Genomic DNA, 17041 nt, shown 5'->3' with positions numbered 1-17041 from the left:
CGCTCTCCGACCCCGCGCTCTCCGACCCCGCGCTCTCCGACCCCGCGCTCTCCGACCCAGCGCTCCCCGACCCAGCGCTCCCCGACCCAGCGCTCCCCGACCCAGCGCTCCCCGACCCAGCGCTCCCCGACCCAGCGCTCTCCGACCCCGGCGGTTCCGACCGGCACTCGACCACTCGGTTGACTGGTGGTGATCATTCGCTAGCCTGTGTGGTTGAAAAACGAACGGTCCAAACGGTTATCGACCGCAGAGATGGTTGATCTGCTTGCCTTGTTTGGTTGAAACAGGTTCCCAACCAGTGCACGGTGACCGGAGGTGATTGTACACTAGTCGGTGTGGTACAAACATGGTCCAACCAATGCTTGATCGCATAGTGGATATTTTAATAATTTGTGCGGTGTGGCACAAATTTGAATGGAAAAACTGCCCACACCATGAAGGTCAAGTTTCGTATAGCACACAATTTATTCAGCAGCTATTACTGGAGTTGGATCTAAATTAACACCTTAGCTGCTGGAGTACTTGTTCCAGGTTCTCTTTTTTTGGTGGACAGGATTGTGTATCCGGAGGGGGTGGAGGCAGTTGGTGGTGGGGGGGGGGGGGGGTTGGATCTGAGCACCTGCTGCTGTCTGTCAGCAAAAGACTGGGGGCTTGCCAACAGCTGCTCTCCTTACACCACAGGAACTGTCACTACATTAAGTGTGTGTGTATGTTTGTTTCCTGTGCTTTGAGTTTATGTACATGGAGTCCAGTCGCTGCACAGTAAAATGTCCAGTGTCGATTTAACTCTATCAGAGTACATATGAGTCCAACTGGGACCATATGTACTCTGTAAGAGTTGATTTAACACAGAGCATTTTACTGCATGCAGCCAGTATCCCATCATTTCCCACAATCCCATGCGTTCCTCGTCCGCCTCTTTAACCACAGGATTGAGGAGACGTGGCGGCTGTGGCAGAAGTTCCTGGACGACTTCTCGCGCTTCGAGGACTGGCTGAAGAGCTCGGAGAAGATGGCGGCCCTCCCCAACTCGTCGGGGGTGCTGTACACGGTGGCCAAAGAGGAGCTGAAGAAGTTTGAGGTACAGCTGCCCTCCCGCGCGACTGTGCGTCGGCGGGATCGGGTTACCACGAGAACCGGTCCCAGCCGGTCAGCCCCCGTCAAACACTTGAGCTTGGCCTCATTTGATTGGCTATCTCTGTGGAGAGAGAGAGAAAGAGGAGAGAGAGAGAGAGAGAGGGCGAGAGTGACACAGAATGGGAGAGGAGAGAGTATGAGAGAAAGAGGGAGAGAGAGAGAGGGGGACGGGGGAGAGAGACAGGCCCCACTTTGGCTGCCCGCACTGTGCCTGATTATGGTTTGCAAACAGAGGTCATCAAGTACGCTTAGTGGTTGACCTCTGTCCCGACTTCATGAAAAAGAGAACCATGCACGTGTGTGTGTGTGTGTTTATATTTTATTGATGTGCATTTTCTGACCTTCAAAGCTAGAAGAATCGGAATCAAACACATAAAAAATTGAGTAAAGCTGGGTGGGGAAGTCCCACAGGGTCAGAGGTCATTTGACGGAGAGCGGCGGCGGTGTGTTCTGTGTGTGTTTGAACAGGCCTTCCAGAGACAGGTCCACGAGAGCCTGACCCAGCTGGAGCTCATCAACAAGCAGTACCGGCGCCTGGCCCGGGAGAACCGCACCGACTCGTCCTGCCGGCTCCGCGAAATGGTGCACGATGGGAACCAGCGCTGGGACTACCTGCAGAAGAGGGTGGCGTCCATCTTGCGGAGGTTAAAGGTACGAGTCGGGTTCCTGGGGAGAGAGAGAGAGAGGGACTTACCGGGGTGTGCTGCCGCACCCAGGGTCTGCATTACATCTTAAATAAATAATATTATGTGACTCTGTATGATTATTACTGTAACACTGGCTAAATGAGCTTAATTGGCTGTATACACCAGCACTGGTTCACTCATAGATTAGACCACAGTAAAACATCTCATAAATATTCTTCGGCTGTCACTCCTGCGTTTATCAATAAATGCGCCTAAAATGTCAGACGGCATTAAATGTTAGGGCTAATTAAGCAATTAAGGCCAGAAGTTGCCATGGAAACCAGAAACGGATACAGCTTCTCGTTGCCCTCCTCCTGCTGTAGCATTGCTGAAGATCACTGATTTGAGGAAATTAATCTGATTTATTATTTTGTGATTACCCTTCTAATTGGGAATAAATAAGATTTGTTTTTGCGGCGTGATGTAACCTTGGTAACGAGTACGTGGATCAGTGGTGGTGTGTGTGTGTTTTGAGCCGGGTGGCCCTCCCTGCTCCTGAGTTATTACTCTAATAATAACAGTTGAGCCGATAACAGTTTGCCCGACAGGCCCAAGTACGCGCGCCTGTCTCTAACCCCGTTTACTGCCTCTCTCCTGCGCGTGATGCTACACTCTGTGTGAACTTCTCCTGAGAGCAGGCCTTGGGTATCCAGCGGTGCTGGGTTACTTTGTCCGTTTAGTGTTTGTTGTGTTGCCGGGGAATGGCGTTTAGATTGTTCTGCTCCCGTTATTACCATTAGAAAGAAGAGTTGCAGTGTTTATATCTAATCCCTGTGCGTACACAGTTCCTGTCTATTTATAGATATGTGGGCGTGAAGGAGGATCCTGTAGCACACGTGTTCAGTGTATAGATATCTTCCTGCTCCCTGCAGCACTTGCTATATAATACTACATAATAAAGCACTTCCTGTCTTCAGCAATACTTATGCAAATTCTGTATTTATAGATCTGTGATGCACTTCCTGTTTCTTGTAGTAGTACCGTCTGATTATGAGAAGCACTTCCTGTCTCATATAGCCATCACACAAATTCTATGTGTTCTGTGATGCAGTTCCTGCTTTTGAAGCACTTAAACACAGAGACTATCTGATTATGAGATGCACTTCCTGTGTTCTGTAATGCGTTTCCTGTCTCCCGTAGCACTTTATCACCCAGAGGGAGGAGTTTGAGACGGCCAGGGACAGCATCCTGGTGTGGCTCACGGAGATGGACCTCCAGCTGACCAACATCGAGCACTTCTCAGAGTGCGACATCCAGGCCAAAATCAGACAGCTCAGGGTAGGATATCCGCTTCACACCACAGGGAATGTGTGTGTGTGCGTGTGTGCATGTGTGTTTGTGTGTGCGCGTGTATTCGTGTGTGTGTGTGTGTGTGCATGCGGGCGTGCGTGTGTGAGTGTGTGTTTTATTATGGACACACCAGAGTTTCTCTCTCACTAAGGGGAAAGTAGCCTACATAAGCGAAATGCTGTTTTATTTTCCATTCAGGCACTCACTTAGCAGAGATGTCTTTCTAGAGAGACTTGAGTGCTGCTGTTTAAAATAACAGCTCTGCCTATCAGTGGCTTAGGGCTCTGTGAGTACATACAAGAGGAGTTCGGCAAAATGTCCTATTGGCGGCCATTAGAGGAGACTGTTTCTTCACTGGCTTTCTGTAAAGCACTGGAACTTACCGGAAAAACAAGCTCCTGACCCCCTCGTCATCTCCTCCTCCTCCTCCTCCTCCTCCTTCCCCTTCCCTCTCCCCCTGTAGGCCTTCCAGCAGGAGATCTCCCTGAACGCGGGCAAGATCGAGCATGTCTTCCACCAGGGGGAGGCCCTGATCGAGAAGAGCGAGCCGCTGGACGCCGCCGTCATCGAGGAGGAGCTGGAGGAGCTGCAGCGCTACTGCCAGGAGGTCTTCGGCCGCGTGGAACGCTACTACAAGAAGCTGACGCGCCTGCCGGTAAAAAAAACCGCCGGACGCCATTATGGCTCTGATCCATCCCAGTTACAATAATACACATGCGTAAATATGGGGCAGCAGTGTAGTTTAACGGGTAAGGAACTGTTTGTTTGATTCCCTGGTGGGAGCGCTACTACAAGAAGCTGACGCGCCTGCCGGTAAAAAAACGCCGGACGCCATTATGGCTCTGATCCATCGCGGTTTCAATAATACACATGCGGAAATATGGGGCGGCAGTGTAGTTTAACGGGTAAGGAACCCGTTATTCCCTGGTGGGAGCGGTACTTCAAGAAGCAGATGCGCCTGCCTGTAAAAATGGCAGCTATAATAACGAACACAGTTATGGTTCACTATTATAACTCTGATCCATCGCGGCTATAATAATGAACATGCGTGTGTGGCATGCGTGTGTGCTCCCGGTCTCGGGCCCGAACTGTGAAGAGTAACACACCTTTAAAGCACCTGGGCTGATTAGCTAACGCAGCCCAGGTGCGTGTGCTCTCTCCACCAGCCGGCACAACCGAGACCGATCCGCTTCTCTGCCGGACCGAATGCCGCAGCGTGTGATCAGGATTTCACGCGTCTCTCCTCTCTCTCTCTCCTCAGCTGACAGACGACGAGCACGACGTTTCGGACCGCGAGCTGGACCTGGACGAGGGCGGGGACCTGTCCAGCCTGCCCTGGACGGAGGGGGCGAGCGGCAGCCCCACCTCGCCCCTCCCCTCCTCCAGCCGCTCCGCCTCCGCCTCCCTGGCCCCGCCCGCTCGGGCGGAACGTTCCGGAAGGGACACGCCCGCCAGCGTGGACTCCATCCCGCTGGAGTGGGACCACGACTACGACCTGAGCCGGGGTTTGGGGTCCGAGACGGGGGAGCGGTCCCGGGACGACGGGGAGGAGTTCCACAGGCATGCCGGCGCCACGCTGTCAGGTCAGCGCCCCCTGCTGGTCACACGCAGCATCGCATACAGTTACACACACAGTACTCACACACATTGTACTCACACACGTCCATCATCTCACACACAAATACTCACGTGCACACACCATGCTCAACACACCTACCACACCCAAACACACGCCGTGCTGAATCCCATGCAATAGCATGCACTTTCACAGACCTCATTTGCACACACACACACACACACACACCTCGCTCACACACTACCCAGACGCGCACACACTTAATCCCATGCTATCAGAAATGCGTGTGCCAGACCACATCTGTCCCACGTGCACATGAAGCACTGTGTTTCGTATCACACCAGGAATACTCGGTAGTGCTGCCGATTTTCATTCTACCCCTCTAATCAGGACTAATTTAACACCAGGTGAGTTAAATCTCTGGCCAATCCGGGGCATTAATCCATCAATTAACTATTGGATATGAAATGAAAACCTGCAGTACTGCTGGCCTCCAGGGCCAGATTTCAGTATCCCTGGTGTACACTTACATCTGCTACAGTACAGGAGAGGCCAGCACACCATTCATGAATAAAATCTCCTAATTAAACTTCCCAAGAGCTGAACTGCTATGTTGCAGCTGCGCTACTTTTAAATAGCCCAGAGTTTCATGTGGGAATACCTGAAATAACTAGTGTTTTAGTTCAGCTGTGGTCCTTAATAGCATTTTTTTTTAAGTATACTGTGGTAGGCAGTAACATTACTGAAATACAGTTAGTAATAGGGTTATTGCATCCCCGTAAAACTTCCCCTTCTTTATGGCAGTTGCGTGTGACAATCTGTATGTTTATTTAACTGTTTATGCAGGGATGTTTATTTTCAGGGCGTTACAGATGTTTTCTGTTTAAATACTGCTGTTGATCGAGCCTGTCAAATACACGCCAATCCTTCGACAGCTGTGGGTAGGAGGATCTGTTCGGCGAATAAATGTTTGACGCAAGGGGTCCCCCAGTCGAATCCGAAAAGGGATTCTGTGTGGGTGCAGGTTTTTGTATTAGCCCAGTGGTACGATACCTGATGCTACTTATCAAGGTCTTTATTTGTTAATTAGTTGAATCAGGTGATGTAGCGCTGGGGCAAACCACAAAACCTGGACCCCCTTTTCGGATAAGACTGGGGACCCCTGATTTAAAGTAACGGTACAGTAAAGTGAACTGGCATGGCGGAAGGTTCAGTCATCGTATCTAAGGCTGTTCCTCCAAACTTTGCTGTATGTCTCTCGTTGCAGATGTAGTGATCCCTGAGAGCCCAGAGGCCTATGTCAAACTGACAGAGAGCACTCTGAGATCCTCCTCCGGTAGGCTACTGGCCACGGCACGCCCCGACCTGCGGGACAGTAACGCTCGCCTGTTTCACCTTGTCCGCCTGTCGATTAACGCGGGGGGGCCGAGCTCACGCCATCCCCACGGCACCCCGCTCACCCCCCCCCGGGCACTCGCGCCCCCCCACCCCCCCACCCACTCATGGTGAAACAGAACGCACTAACCACCTCCGACCACCCCATCGTTAACCATAACCGCACTAAGAGGCTTTTATTTTCAATAAGTAGGTTTTTTGGTAGCACTTTGCTTGAGCTACGTGCTATGGAGCATACATAATGCTGCCATAAGCATGTCGTAATACCAGTCATAACCAGCCGCGACGGCTTATTGCGGCTCATGATAGATGTCAAAACACAGCAAATTTTCCTGAACGGATTACAGGAGATAATTATGACAAAATGATTGATTATGATGACAGTGTTATAACATCGAACTGTAATGTAGTATTGTGTCAGGTGTTATGTCAAGCATATGACAATGTAATGGACACATCATGGCATATAGTTCAAGGAAAGGTGGTGCTGTTTTTTTCGTTCATGTATTTATATTTTGGTTTCTTGTTTTGCCGCCACACCATGTCATGTCAAAGCCACTCGCGAGGCTGTGTCCACACGTGTGGCTCAAGAGCCAATCCGCTCGCTCATCCGTGCGTGCATGTTTCGGGTTCCGTCTCCATCCAGGAAACGCATCACTGCTGAACACGCAAGCCCCGCCCCTCCCCGGCTGCAGACGACTAACGAGCACTTCGAGGCACCCGTACCTCTGTCATGGCTGACCCCCCTCACAGCTTTAACCTCTGGGCTGGATTCCCAAATTCCCTCTGACCTCTGGGTTCGCCCCCATGGGACAGCGAAGGGGTTCTTTTTCTTCAGTACTGAGGAAAAAAAACGCTAGTGGCTACAATGATTGACAGGCCGTGTAACCAATCAGACGAGAGAGACGAGTCGACCCTCCACTAATATCACAGATCCCTACCCCCCTCACCCGCTTGTGGCTGGACTGAGCAGCAGGAGCTGCTGCGCTAACTCCGCGTAGCGGACGTTTCTCACACGTCCCGTGTGGCTGACGGGGAGGGGAAAGGTGTTTTGAGCGTAACCCGAAATGTCTCTGTCCCCCCAACAGTGGAGCCCGGCACCCTGGAGGCGCACATCCGGCAGCTGGACAAGACGCTGGAGCCCGGTCGGTTCCTCCCGCAGCCGGCTGAGGGCGTGGCAAGGAGCCCCACCGGCTCGGAGCCGGACGCCAGCTACATGGGCTACGTGAGTACAGCCTGCTAGCTGGGGGCTCTGGGCTGTACTCAGCCTGGGAGCTGGGAGCTGGGGTTATAACACGGGCATTAAGACTGCTGTGATTTCCTCACACTAGTAGAGTTACTAAGATAAAATCCACCAATCACGGAGGACATTACTAACGACCAATAGAACAAGGGTAAAGGTGATTGGTGGATACATTCTAAATACTTCCACCACTGTTGCTAAGATACTGCATATTACCAATGCACTCTGTTGAACTTCCGACTGTTTTCTTCCTTCCTGAAAGCTGAAACTCAGTTGCTCCTCAGTCTATTGTGTAGAGCTGTGCGTTGTCACTCAGTGTTAAAGGGCGGGGCTTGCTCTGATGGGCGAATAATGCACATCTTACACGCCCCCCCTCCCCCCCCCCCCTGCAGATGAGGCTGCTGGGAGAATGCCGCAGCAACATCGACGCGGTCAAGCGGGTGGGCGGCGAGCTGAAGGAGGAGGAGGACGAGCCGTCGGGTCTGATCAACCTGACCGGGACGGAGTCACAGACCTCAGGTCAGTTAGCGCCCGCTACTGCTGTCACTGTTCAAACCTGAACAGCACGGAGACACAGATCCCAGATCAGTTAGCGCCCGCTACTGCTGTTACTGATCAAACCTGAACGAGACGGAGTCACAGATCCCAGATCAGTTAGCGCACGGTCCTGCTGTTACTGATCAAACCTGAACAGCACGGAGTCACAGACCTCAGGTCAGTTAGTGCACGGTCCTGCTGTTACTGATCAAACCTGAACAGCACGGAGTCACAGACCTCAGGTCAGTTAGCGCCCGCTACTGCTGTTACTGATCACACAGAACAGCACAGAAACACAGATCCCAGATCAGCTAGCGCCCGCTACTGCTGTCACTGATAAACCTGAGCGAGACTGAGACACAGACCTCAGGTCAGTTAGCGCACGGTACTGCTGTTACTGATCAAACCTGAACAGCACGGAGTCACAGATCCCAGATCAGTGAGAGCTGTGTGGGATTCATGAAGCAGAACAGGAATGCTAATGCTAAGTTTACTAAAAATGACCTTTGTGTGTGTGTGTGTCTGTGTGTGTGTATACGTGTGTGCGTGCTTATGTGTGCGTGTGTGTGTATACATGCGCGTGTGTGTGCGCGCGTGCTTACGTGCGCTTGTGTGTCACAGGCGTGATCGAGCGCTGGGAGCTTCTCCAGGCCCAGGAGCTGCAGCAGAAGCAGAACCTCCAGCAGTGGCAGCAGTTCAACTCCGACCTGGACAACGTGTGGGCGTGGCTAGGGCAGGCGGAGGCGGAGCTGGAGCAGCAGCGCGGGCTGGACCGCAGCACCGACATCCACACCATCGAGCAGCGCATCAAGAAGCTCAAGGTGCAGAATCTTTTTTAACCCTTTAAGGTGTGAGGTCACAAACATGCGATTAGAATGTTCTCAAACGGAACATTCTAATGCTGATGTCACAATCACTACTGGTGACTGAATTGATTGGCAGCAAACCCACCCACAGAAAACGTCTCTCTGAGTGAACAATTGAGACGTGACAGAATGTTCAAGTTTCTAAAATATCTTTTGTCTGTGACCCCCCCCCGTCCTGCCCCCCTGCCCCCCCCCCCAGGAGCTGCAGAAGGCCGTGGACGCGCGCAAGGCCATCGTTCTGTCCATAAACCTGTGCAGCGGCGAGTTCCTGCGGGGCGAAGCGGAGTCCTCGCGCCGGCTCCAGGCGCGGCTGAAGGAGATGAACGCGCGCTGGGACCGGCTGGGCGCCTCGCTGGAGGAGTGGAGAGGCACCCTGCAGGACGCCCTCATGCAGTGCCAGGTAGGCCCCGCCCCCTCATAGCGCTGCGCCAATACAGCCCCGCCCCCTCACAGCTCCGCCTCCTGGCTGCCCCGCCTGCTCGAAGCCCCACGTCATTACAGCTCCCCCCCCCATCAGAGCACCACCCAATTACAGCCCCACCCTGTTGTAGCCCTGCCCCCCTCGTAGGCCTACCCAATTGTAGCCCTGCCCCAAGTTCAAATTTAAGGGCAGATATTGACTGAGTCAAGGCCTGTGTTACTGAGTTCCTCAGTCCAGTGCTTACTGCTGGTGTATTTTTGGTTTGCTTCCAAAATAAAATCCAGATCACGAGCTGAATGTGATGGGTCACTGAGTGTTCTGTCCCTTTTTGTACCCCCCCCCAATCCCCCCCACCCCACCCAACAGGATTTCCATGAGATGAGTCACGGTCTGCTGCTGTGGCTGGAGAACATCGACCGCAGGAGGAACGAGATCGTCCCCATCGACCACAGCGCCGACAGCGACACGCTCCACGAGCACCACCGGACGCTCACTGTACGCTTAACACCGCCCGGCCTGTACACACTCTACTGAACACCTGCTTAACACCACCCAGCCTCTACACTCCTTACTGAACACCTGCTTAACACCACCCAGCCTTTACACTCCTTACTGAACACCTGCTTAACACCACCCAGCCTCTACTGAACCACCTGCTTAACACCACCCAGCCTCTACTGAACACCTGCTTAACACCACCCAGCCTTTACACTCCTTACTGAACACCTGCTTAACACCACCCAGCCTTTACACTCCTTACTGAACACCTGCTTAACACCACCCAGCCTCTACTGAACACCTGCTGAACACCACACCCGGCCTGTACACTCTCTACCGAACACCTGCTTTACTTAGCTCAACATAAGAAGGAGGATTATGCTTGGTTCAAACTTGGAAAGGACAATGTTTCAAATTCTGCTGGAGCACACGGCTAGCTTAGCAGGATACTAGTGTTACTTAGGTGAAGTTGTAGACATTAAAATTAATCATCTCCCTTCCTCTCTCTCTCCCTCTGTCACCCTCTCCTCTCTCTCTCCTTCCTTTCTATCTCCCCTATCTCTCTCCCCCTCTTCCCCCCCTCCCCCTCGCTCCCCCCCTCCCTCTCCCCTGCTCCCTCTCCCACCCTCCCCCTCTCCTCTCTCTCTCCTTCCTTTCTATCTCCCCTATCTCTCTCCCCCTCTTCCCCCCCTCCCCCTCGCTCCCCCCCTCCCTCTCCCCTGCTCCCTCTCCCACCCTCCCCCTCTCTCTCTCTCTCCCCTCCCGGGCCTGCAGCAAATTCGGCGTGAGCTGCTGGACTCCCAGCTGAAGGTGTCCTCCCTGCAGGACATGTCCCGGCAGCTGCTGGTGCAGTCGGAGGGCGGGGACTGCCTGGAGGCCAAGGAGAAGGTGCACGTGATCGGGAACCGGCTCAAGCTGCTCCTGAAGGAGGTGACGCGGGACCTCCGCGGGCTGGAGAAGACCCTCGAGATCACCAGCAGCCAGCAGGTCAGCTAAATAAGGACTCGCTTTTTTATTTTATTTACTAATCATTTATTTTATCTTGTTTTCTCATTTATATGCCTATTTTTGTTTGTTTGTTGTGAGTAAAGTCACTTTATTTGGCCAGGTCATCATTGTAAATGAGAATTGGTTCTCAACTGATTTTACCTGGTTAAATAAAGGTCAAATAAATAAAAAATAAATTTGTATGATATCGGGCAGCAGTGGCCAGTGGAGGAAAGTTCATGTAGCCATTATTCACCAAAAGATTCAGAGCCACGGGAGACAGACCTACGTTTCGGTTCATTCCCAGTCCTAGGCCTGCGTCCCGCACCACCCGCCCCATGCAGGTGTCAATCAAGGCTCAGCCGTATGACATCACCATAGCACACCAAAATGGCCCAGTGAAATATACTAAAATTCCCTTTGCTCTTCTTTCTTTCTTTTTTTCCTTCCAGGGATGAAATTACTTTATGTTCATGTAAAATTTTTTAGGTTCAGTTATGTTTTATGGTAGCATGATTATGGTTGTAAAGCTCATCATCTGATTGGCTGCTGTCTGCGGTCTGCATCACCATAGCACACCAAAATGGCCCCAGTGAAATATATACTAAAATTCCCTTTTGCTCTCTCTTCTTTCTTTGTCCCTCATGGGTTAAACTACGTTTTTATGTTAATGTAAAATTCAGTGATGTTTTATGGACAAAAAAAAAAAAAAAGCTTGCCGTCTGATTGGCCGCTGTCTGTTTTTTTCGGCAGGACCTGTCGTCTTGGTCGTCGGCCGACGAGCTGGACACGTCGGGGTCGGCCAGCCCGGCGTCGGGCCGAAGCACGCCGAGCCGGCGCCCGTCGGTAACGTGCCCCGCCCGTTCCGCTCTGTTCCCCGCGTGTGGAGGGAGAGTTCCGTGTCCTAAAAAAAAAACACAGTAGTCCGTCACCGTGCTCCCAAGTGTTCGAGTAGAGGCCAAGGTCACCCCCCCCCCCCTCCTCCTCCTCACCCCCCCCCCCCCCACCGCTCCTCGCCCTCTGCAGGGCCTCCCCCTTTCCCACCATTGCCTCTCCTTACCCCTCCCCCCCTCCTCCCCCTTCTGCATGCTGTCCCAACCTGGAGCCACAGAAACACACCTCCCCCCCCCACCCCTCCACCCCTAGCGCGGGACTCCCTCCCTCCCTCCTTTCGTTTTCCAGTTCCGTTGATTAATTTGACTCCCCCCCCACCCCGCCCCTTTTCCTTAGTTTCCTAAATATATTGTGTTTTAGTTTATCCTGTTCAATATGTACATCTGTAAACTCTTTTGTCTTTTAAAAAAGAAAAAAAAAAAAGACTGGTTTTGCTACATTCCCTAGCTCCTTGTTAGACCCTTGTAGTGAAAATGCACAAGGAATACTGGCTTTTCAATGAGAACCAGTTGCACAGCGCAGCCTGACGGCTACTCACACAGTGAGCGTAACCAGGGCGATGTCAAATCAAGACATACGGCCCGCCCTGTCAATCATTAATGAGCCTGATTGGCTTAATAAGGCTGATTGGCTTCGGTGCTGATTTTGGCCAATCGGGGCCCGAGTTTTGGTTTGATTCCGGCCTGGTAAAACCATCATTCCATTCGGCTTAGCTCTGTACATTTCCCCCCCCCACCCCCCACCCCCACGTTCAAGCAAGAGGCCATTTCATTGCAGTGATGGTTTTCGAAAATGCCGTTCCAAATCACAAGAGTTTGAATTTTAGATTCACTTTTTGAAGGCATGTTTTTCTCCACTTCACTCTAGCGCACATCGTTTGCTGTTGAATGTCAGTGTAAAAGAACACACAGTTCTAATAGCTGACATATTGTGTCAAATCACTTTGCCAAAAAAAAAGGCACACGCAGTTCTTAAACCGACGGTGTAACACATTTTTGGAACCTAACTGCACTAGCCATTATCAGCGATACCGTTATAAGACATACCACAACAGATTTGGAGACTGAGGTCCACACCATCCAATCAGAACAAGGTCAAGGCCCTGTTGGCATCCAATCAGAACAAGGTCAAGGCCCTGTTGGCATCCAATCAGAAGCAGCAGTGCACTTTGAAAAGCCAGTTTCCTTGCTCCCCTTGTTGGGATACCTGTCACCCTCATTTGATTTTGTTGCTGCTCTTTTTTCTTGTTTTGTTTTTTTTGTTTGTTTCGTTTGTCTTTTTGTTTGTTTGTTCGTTCGTTCGTTTGTTTCTTTCATCGGTAGCTTGTCTTTATTTGCCTGGACTGAACATTCTCTTTCTTTACTCCCTGTTCATTGCACACAGCCACGGGGCAAATGTAGTGTGTCTCAGCCTGGACCCTCTGTCAGCCGCCCACTCCGCAGGTACATTTCTCCTGGTTTCTAGAACTCCCGGAAGATAATGGAACTCAAGTCATGATCCAAAAATGATCTGGGGGTGTTCCCAATTCAGAACCGCCCCCCGTCCCGTCCCCTCCCAACCTCGACTCTCCGACCCCACTTGCTATTTCCGGCAGAACTGGGGAGTCAGTCTTTGATACATGCCACATTCCACGCCCATGCTTCTGCCCCCATGGCAACTGCATCTCTCCAGCCACTTCAAAAACAAGCCTCAGGAAACACGGGCCCCATTGCGATAGGGTCCGTTAAAACAACCAATCGCATCTCAGAATTGAGTATATGGACCAATCAGGGTCATGCTTATGAATTCCATCATCTTCTACAATTCTAGACGCTACATTAGAAGCCTAGGTGTTACATGCAGAGAGTAATCTGCTGATTCTGGAAACAAAGATCTCCATCACCCTGTAGCGAGCGTAGGCTTTCTGTGCTTCCATTGTCCTTGGCTGCTTGATAATGCCGTCCAAACTGCGCTTGAAGCCCTTGTCTGTCCTTCCTTTCCTGTTAAAACGACCACAACAACAACAGCAACAACAGCGACAAAAGTCCTGCAGTGCTCCTCTAACCCACTAGGTGGCGGTAGAGTTCTAATGCTCCTTTTCTTCTGAAATTCTCTCCCTAGTTGCCAAGCCAGCAGTGTCTGCAATGAACAATGTTTCAACAGCAGTCGCACTCTCTCTCTCTCTCTCTCTCTCTCTCCCCCCCTCTCCCTCTCTCTTTCTATCTCTATCGCTCATGTGTGACATCACTTCCTCTTTATTACTAACGACCCACCCTGTTCTCTCCTAATTTGCCATGTGGGCATTGCCTCTCAGGTCTCATTTTGTGAAGTGACCGGGTGCACTTTGATCTAAGCCCTCCCCAATTCCCCCACCCGCCCCCCTCCCCCTTGCCCCCTCCCGCCTCCCATCCCCACCCCCTCACCCTACCCCCTACCCCACCTCCCACCTTCCAAAAAAAAAAAAAAAAAAAAAAAACCTGAGTTTGGCCAAAACACGATTTCCATAATAAATTTGCTGGCTCAATGGCTGGGGATTTTATGACGATTGAATTTGAATTTGAATTTTCCCCCTGAGAATCTGGCCCTCGTGAAATCGATGCTAGGAATCAGCGCAGTTCAGCCTTAAGAACTTTGAGTGTTAAGTAAGGAGCAAGTGAATACAGTATTATATTTATGATGTGGCGTAATAAGTGTAAAATGTGCATGTATGAACATGTCGGTTTGGTAGACAATATGTCACTTCCCGAACACTACCACACACTGTTTTTGTATACTGTGGTCGAGCGTAATATATAATTTTTTGGGGGAGCTTCTGAAAATACGGGGGGGGGGGGGGGGGGGGTCACCTCTCCTATTCCCCAGACAGGTTAGTTTTGAACAGGCATATCTTTGGGAACCTTCGGCAGAAGTCTTTCCCAGCACGCGTTCCCCGCAGATCAGGACCCACCGATCAGAATGTAAATAGCATTCGCGTCGCATAAGCAGAGAGGACGCCACCTGTTCAGGAGACGTGTTATTGGAGTGGGAAAAAAAAGCTGATTAATTATCAAGCGTTAGCGGAGGTGTCTGTGAGCGATTATCGAATCTTTACCTCACATGTAAATAACCCTCTGCCGCCGTTGCCATAGGAACGCTTGCGTGACACACACGTCTCATAATTTCTGACTGGCGCCCTCTTAGGAAGCCATCTCGCGTCCACCGGTGCGATGCTTTGGCCCGGTGAGCTTTTTAACTGAAATTGGCCTGAAATTTTTACCGTGGCAAAAAATTACTGTATTCTACCTCAGAATGTTGCGTTGCCGCGACGTCCACGCGTGCGAACAGATGTTAGTAACTGCTCCCTGTGAAGGTGGCGTATAAAAAGTTTGCATCTGAAGGAGAGAAGAGCATGTTATAGCGAGGGAGGTGATGAGCGCGATCCTGTTGCCAACCTCAGAAACTTTAGACCAGAGGAGAGAAAATCACCGGGAGCTTTTAACGCTACGACTTGTGCTAACTTCCCCTTCAGGCTCCTTGTTTATTCCTACTCTTGAGTGGTAACACTGACACAAAAGATAAAAAATATATTTTTATTAAAAAAAAAAACCTTCGCGAAATACTCACATTTCAGCTGTCAGCTATTTACAGCACGTCACTGACGGTTTCTAACACTGCACGTCCAAGCCTGTCTGCTTCCTGTTATTTTGTTTTTTGATTTACAAAAAAAACAACAAACAAAACATTGCACTCCTTGGACTGGCAAGCATGCACTTTACAGCAGATCCAGTTCATCCGAAAGACAATGGTGCTCATTTTTTCCTGTAAAAAGGGTTTTTTAAAAGGTGTATACATTACTGTATTATCATGTAAAAAATATATTTAGCAGCCACAGAGATTTGAGTCTGTTTACAGTCCTTAATCCAAATCAGCCTGTGCTAACTTTGACAGGCTTCGCTTGGTTTGATCTTGCATTGGAACAACAGGAGAACCGAACTGGAGTCTATGTTGGGTACTGTTGAGGCTTCATTTAATGTATACAAAGCAGTTCCAGTTACTGGAGGGTGTCTTCAACGTAGCGCTGCGTGCGCTAACGAATAAGGAAGCTTTCTATGCGCTTCTGCTTCGAAGAGGACTAGAAATTTGTTCCTCGAAATTGCATGCGGTTCTACACACAAGTTGGCTTGCCAGGTATTAGGAATAATGGTAGGTTGCTGATTAGTTTATAGATTAAGAGGCTAGGCTTTGGCCAGGTTGGTAAATTGATTTGAAATGAGATTACATATTTAAAGGTAATTTTGTGGGAATGAAATTTGGGGGGGGGGGGGCGGTAATTTTTTTTTCCGGTGGGCTTTTGGCGGGTGAAGATGACCACAGGTGTCTCCCCTCCCCGTTGCGAGAGCTAAGCAGCGTCTCAGCGGCCGGTACTTAAACCCTTATTGGGGCGAAAATTGAAAATCCAGTGAGGTAACAAGGTTGCTATGGAGACCGAACGGAGAGTCGTTCACGTAATTGGCTGCCATGGTGCCCCCCTCCCCTCCTTGCTCCTATCCCCTATACCAACCCCATGACCGACCGCCACCAAAATATCGCCCCCACCTCCACCCCCCCCCCCCCCCCCCCCACCCACCCACCAAACCTCTAGGAAAGCTTTCAGGAAATATAAAAAGGTAGAAAGATCAAGATCTCGCCCTCGTGTTCCTTTTAGAAACCTCTGACGTCCTTTTCCTCGTATCCATCTGTGTTCCTCCAAACCACTGTGGCTCCTTAAAAAGTTGACCCCCCCAAGCTTATGCTCTGTTCATTATTAGAACTGGGTACACAACCTTAAAAAAACAAAAACACATCTGACATTTCACTTCAAGGGTACAACGGCAGCGTCCCACCGAGGGGAATGGCACCTGCAAACTTTTGGTTGCCAGCCCAGTTCCCCGTCGCCCATTACACCACAAATGGCGTTGAGAGTAGAGGAACTATTTTAAATGAGACTTCAGCAACCGAAATAAAAAACCCTTCTCGGCAGGCTAAATTATGTTGTTTGAGTGCAATGAAGCGGTAATTCAATTACCGCCCCCACCCCCCCGCCCCCCCGCCTCGCTCTTCAGTTTCCAAGAACCCTCAGAAGGTCTTCGAAAACCCCACCCCCCCCCCTTCCCACTCGTCCTCGGCGTATCTTAGGCATAACGCGCAGATAAAACTGAAGTTTCGACCGACGGCTTAAAATGGGTGCTTGCGGTTAAGGGCGCTGGCTCCACTGCCGGTCACACACCCGCTCCAGAGCTGGAGCACCTACTCGCCCACAGCAGTGAGTAATGTGGGGAAAGGAGAGAACAGCGAGGCCTTCGCTGTCTCGACTTGTGTTTTTCCCCCCTCAAGTGGAAAATCTTAGCTTATTAATGTTACCGTTTGCTTGACGAGTGGAAATGGTCTCACCCCTTACGTTGGTGGAATCTTGAAACGAGTCGAACTGTCGCACCTCATTGGCAATCTTTTGTCTTGAGCAAAAAAAAAAGTAACAGAAATTCTAACTCTAAATATAAGACAAAAACTTAGACT

General features: G+C 50.8%; 1 protein-coding gene and 1 long non-coding RNA gene across 15 annotated transcripts in view; one reads left to right on the top strand and one right to left on the bottom strand.

Annotated features, from left to right (window-relative positions):
- LOC118229330 (nesprin-1-like) overlaps positions 1-17041 on the top strand; it is a 186322-nt gene that overhangs the window by 167195 nt on the left and 2086 nt on the right. For 11 of the 14 annotated variants that reach the window (XM_035421203.1, XM_035421205.1, XM_035421204.1 and 8 more), the window contains 14 exons: positions 931-1081; positions 1606-1788; positions 2964-3101; positions 3577-3768; positions 4375-4696; positions 5957-6025; positions 7173-7309; positions 7720-7846; positions 8486-8685; positions 8930-9130; positions 9518-9646; positions 10424-10636; positions 11390-11482; positions 12914-12972. In XM_035421203.1, coding sequence (XP_035277094.1) covers positions 931-1081; positions 1606-1788; positions 2964-3101; positions 3577-3768; positions 4375-4696; positions 5957-6025; positions 7173-7309; positions 7720-7846; positions 8486-8685; positions 8930-9130; positions 9518-9646; positions 10424-10636; positions 11390-11482; positions 12914-12972 — 2214 coding nt within the window. The remainder of the gene's footprint in view (positions 1-930; positions 1082-1605; positions 1789-2963; positions 3102-3576; positions 3769-4374; positions 4697-5956; positions 6026-7172; positions 7310-7719; positions 7847-8485; positions 8686-8929; positions 9131-9517; positions 9647-10423; positions 10637-11389; positions 11483-12913; positions 12973-17041) is intronic. The other 3 variants (XM_035421216.1, XM_035421207.1, XM_035421211.1) reach the window with 2 other exon arrangements.
- Positions 9725-10021, bottom strand: LOC118229332. Its single transcript, XR_004765650.1, has 3 exons — positions 9951-10021; positions 9837-9918; positions 9725-9771 (listed from the first exon to the last, which is right to left on the bottom strand). It is a non-coding gene; the product is annotated as an uncharacterized LOC118229332 (long non-coding RNA).

The sequence above is a fragment of the Anguilla anguilla genome, chromosome 6 (assembly GCF_013347855.1).
Source record: "Anguilla anguilla isolate fAngAng1 chromosome 6, fAngAng1.pri, whole genome shotgun sequence".
Taxonomy (NCBI): domain Eukaryota; kingdom Metazoa; phylum Chordata; class Actinopteri; order Anguilliformes; family Anguillidae; genus Anguilla; species Anguilla anguilla.
This window is presented reverse-complemented; position numbering and strand designations above follow the sequence as displayed.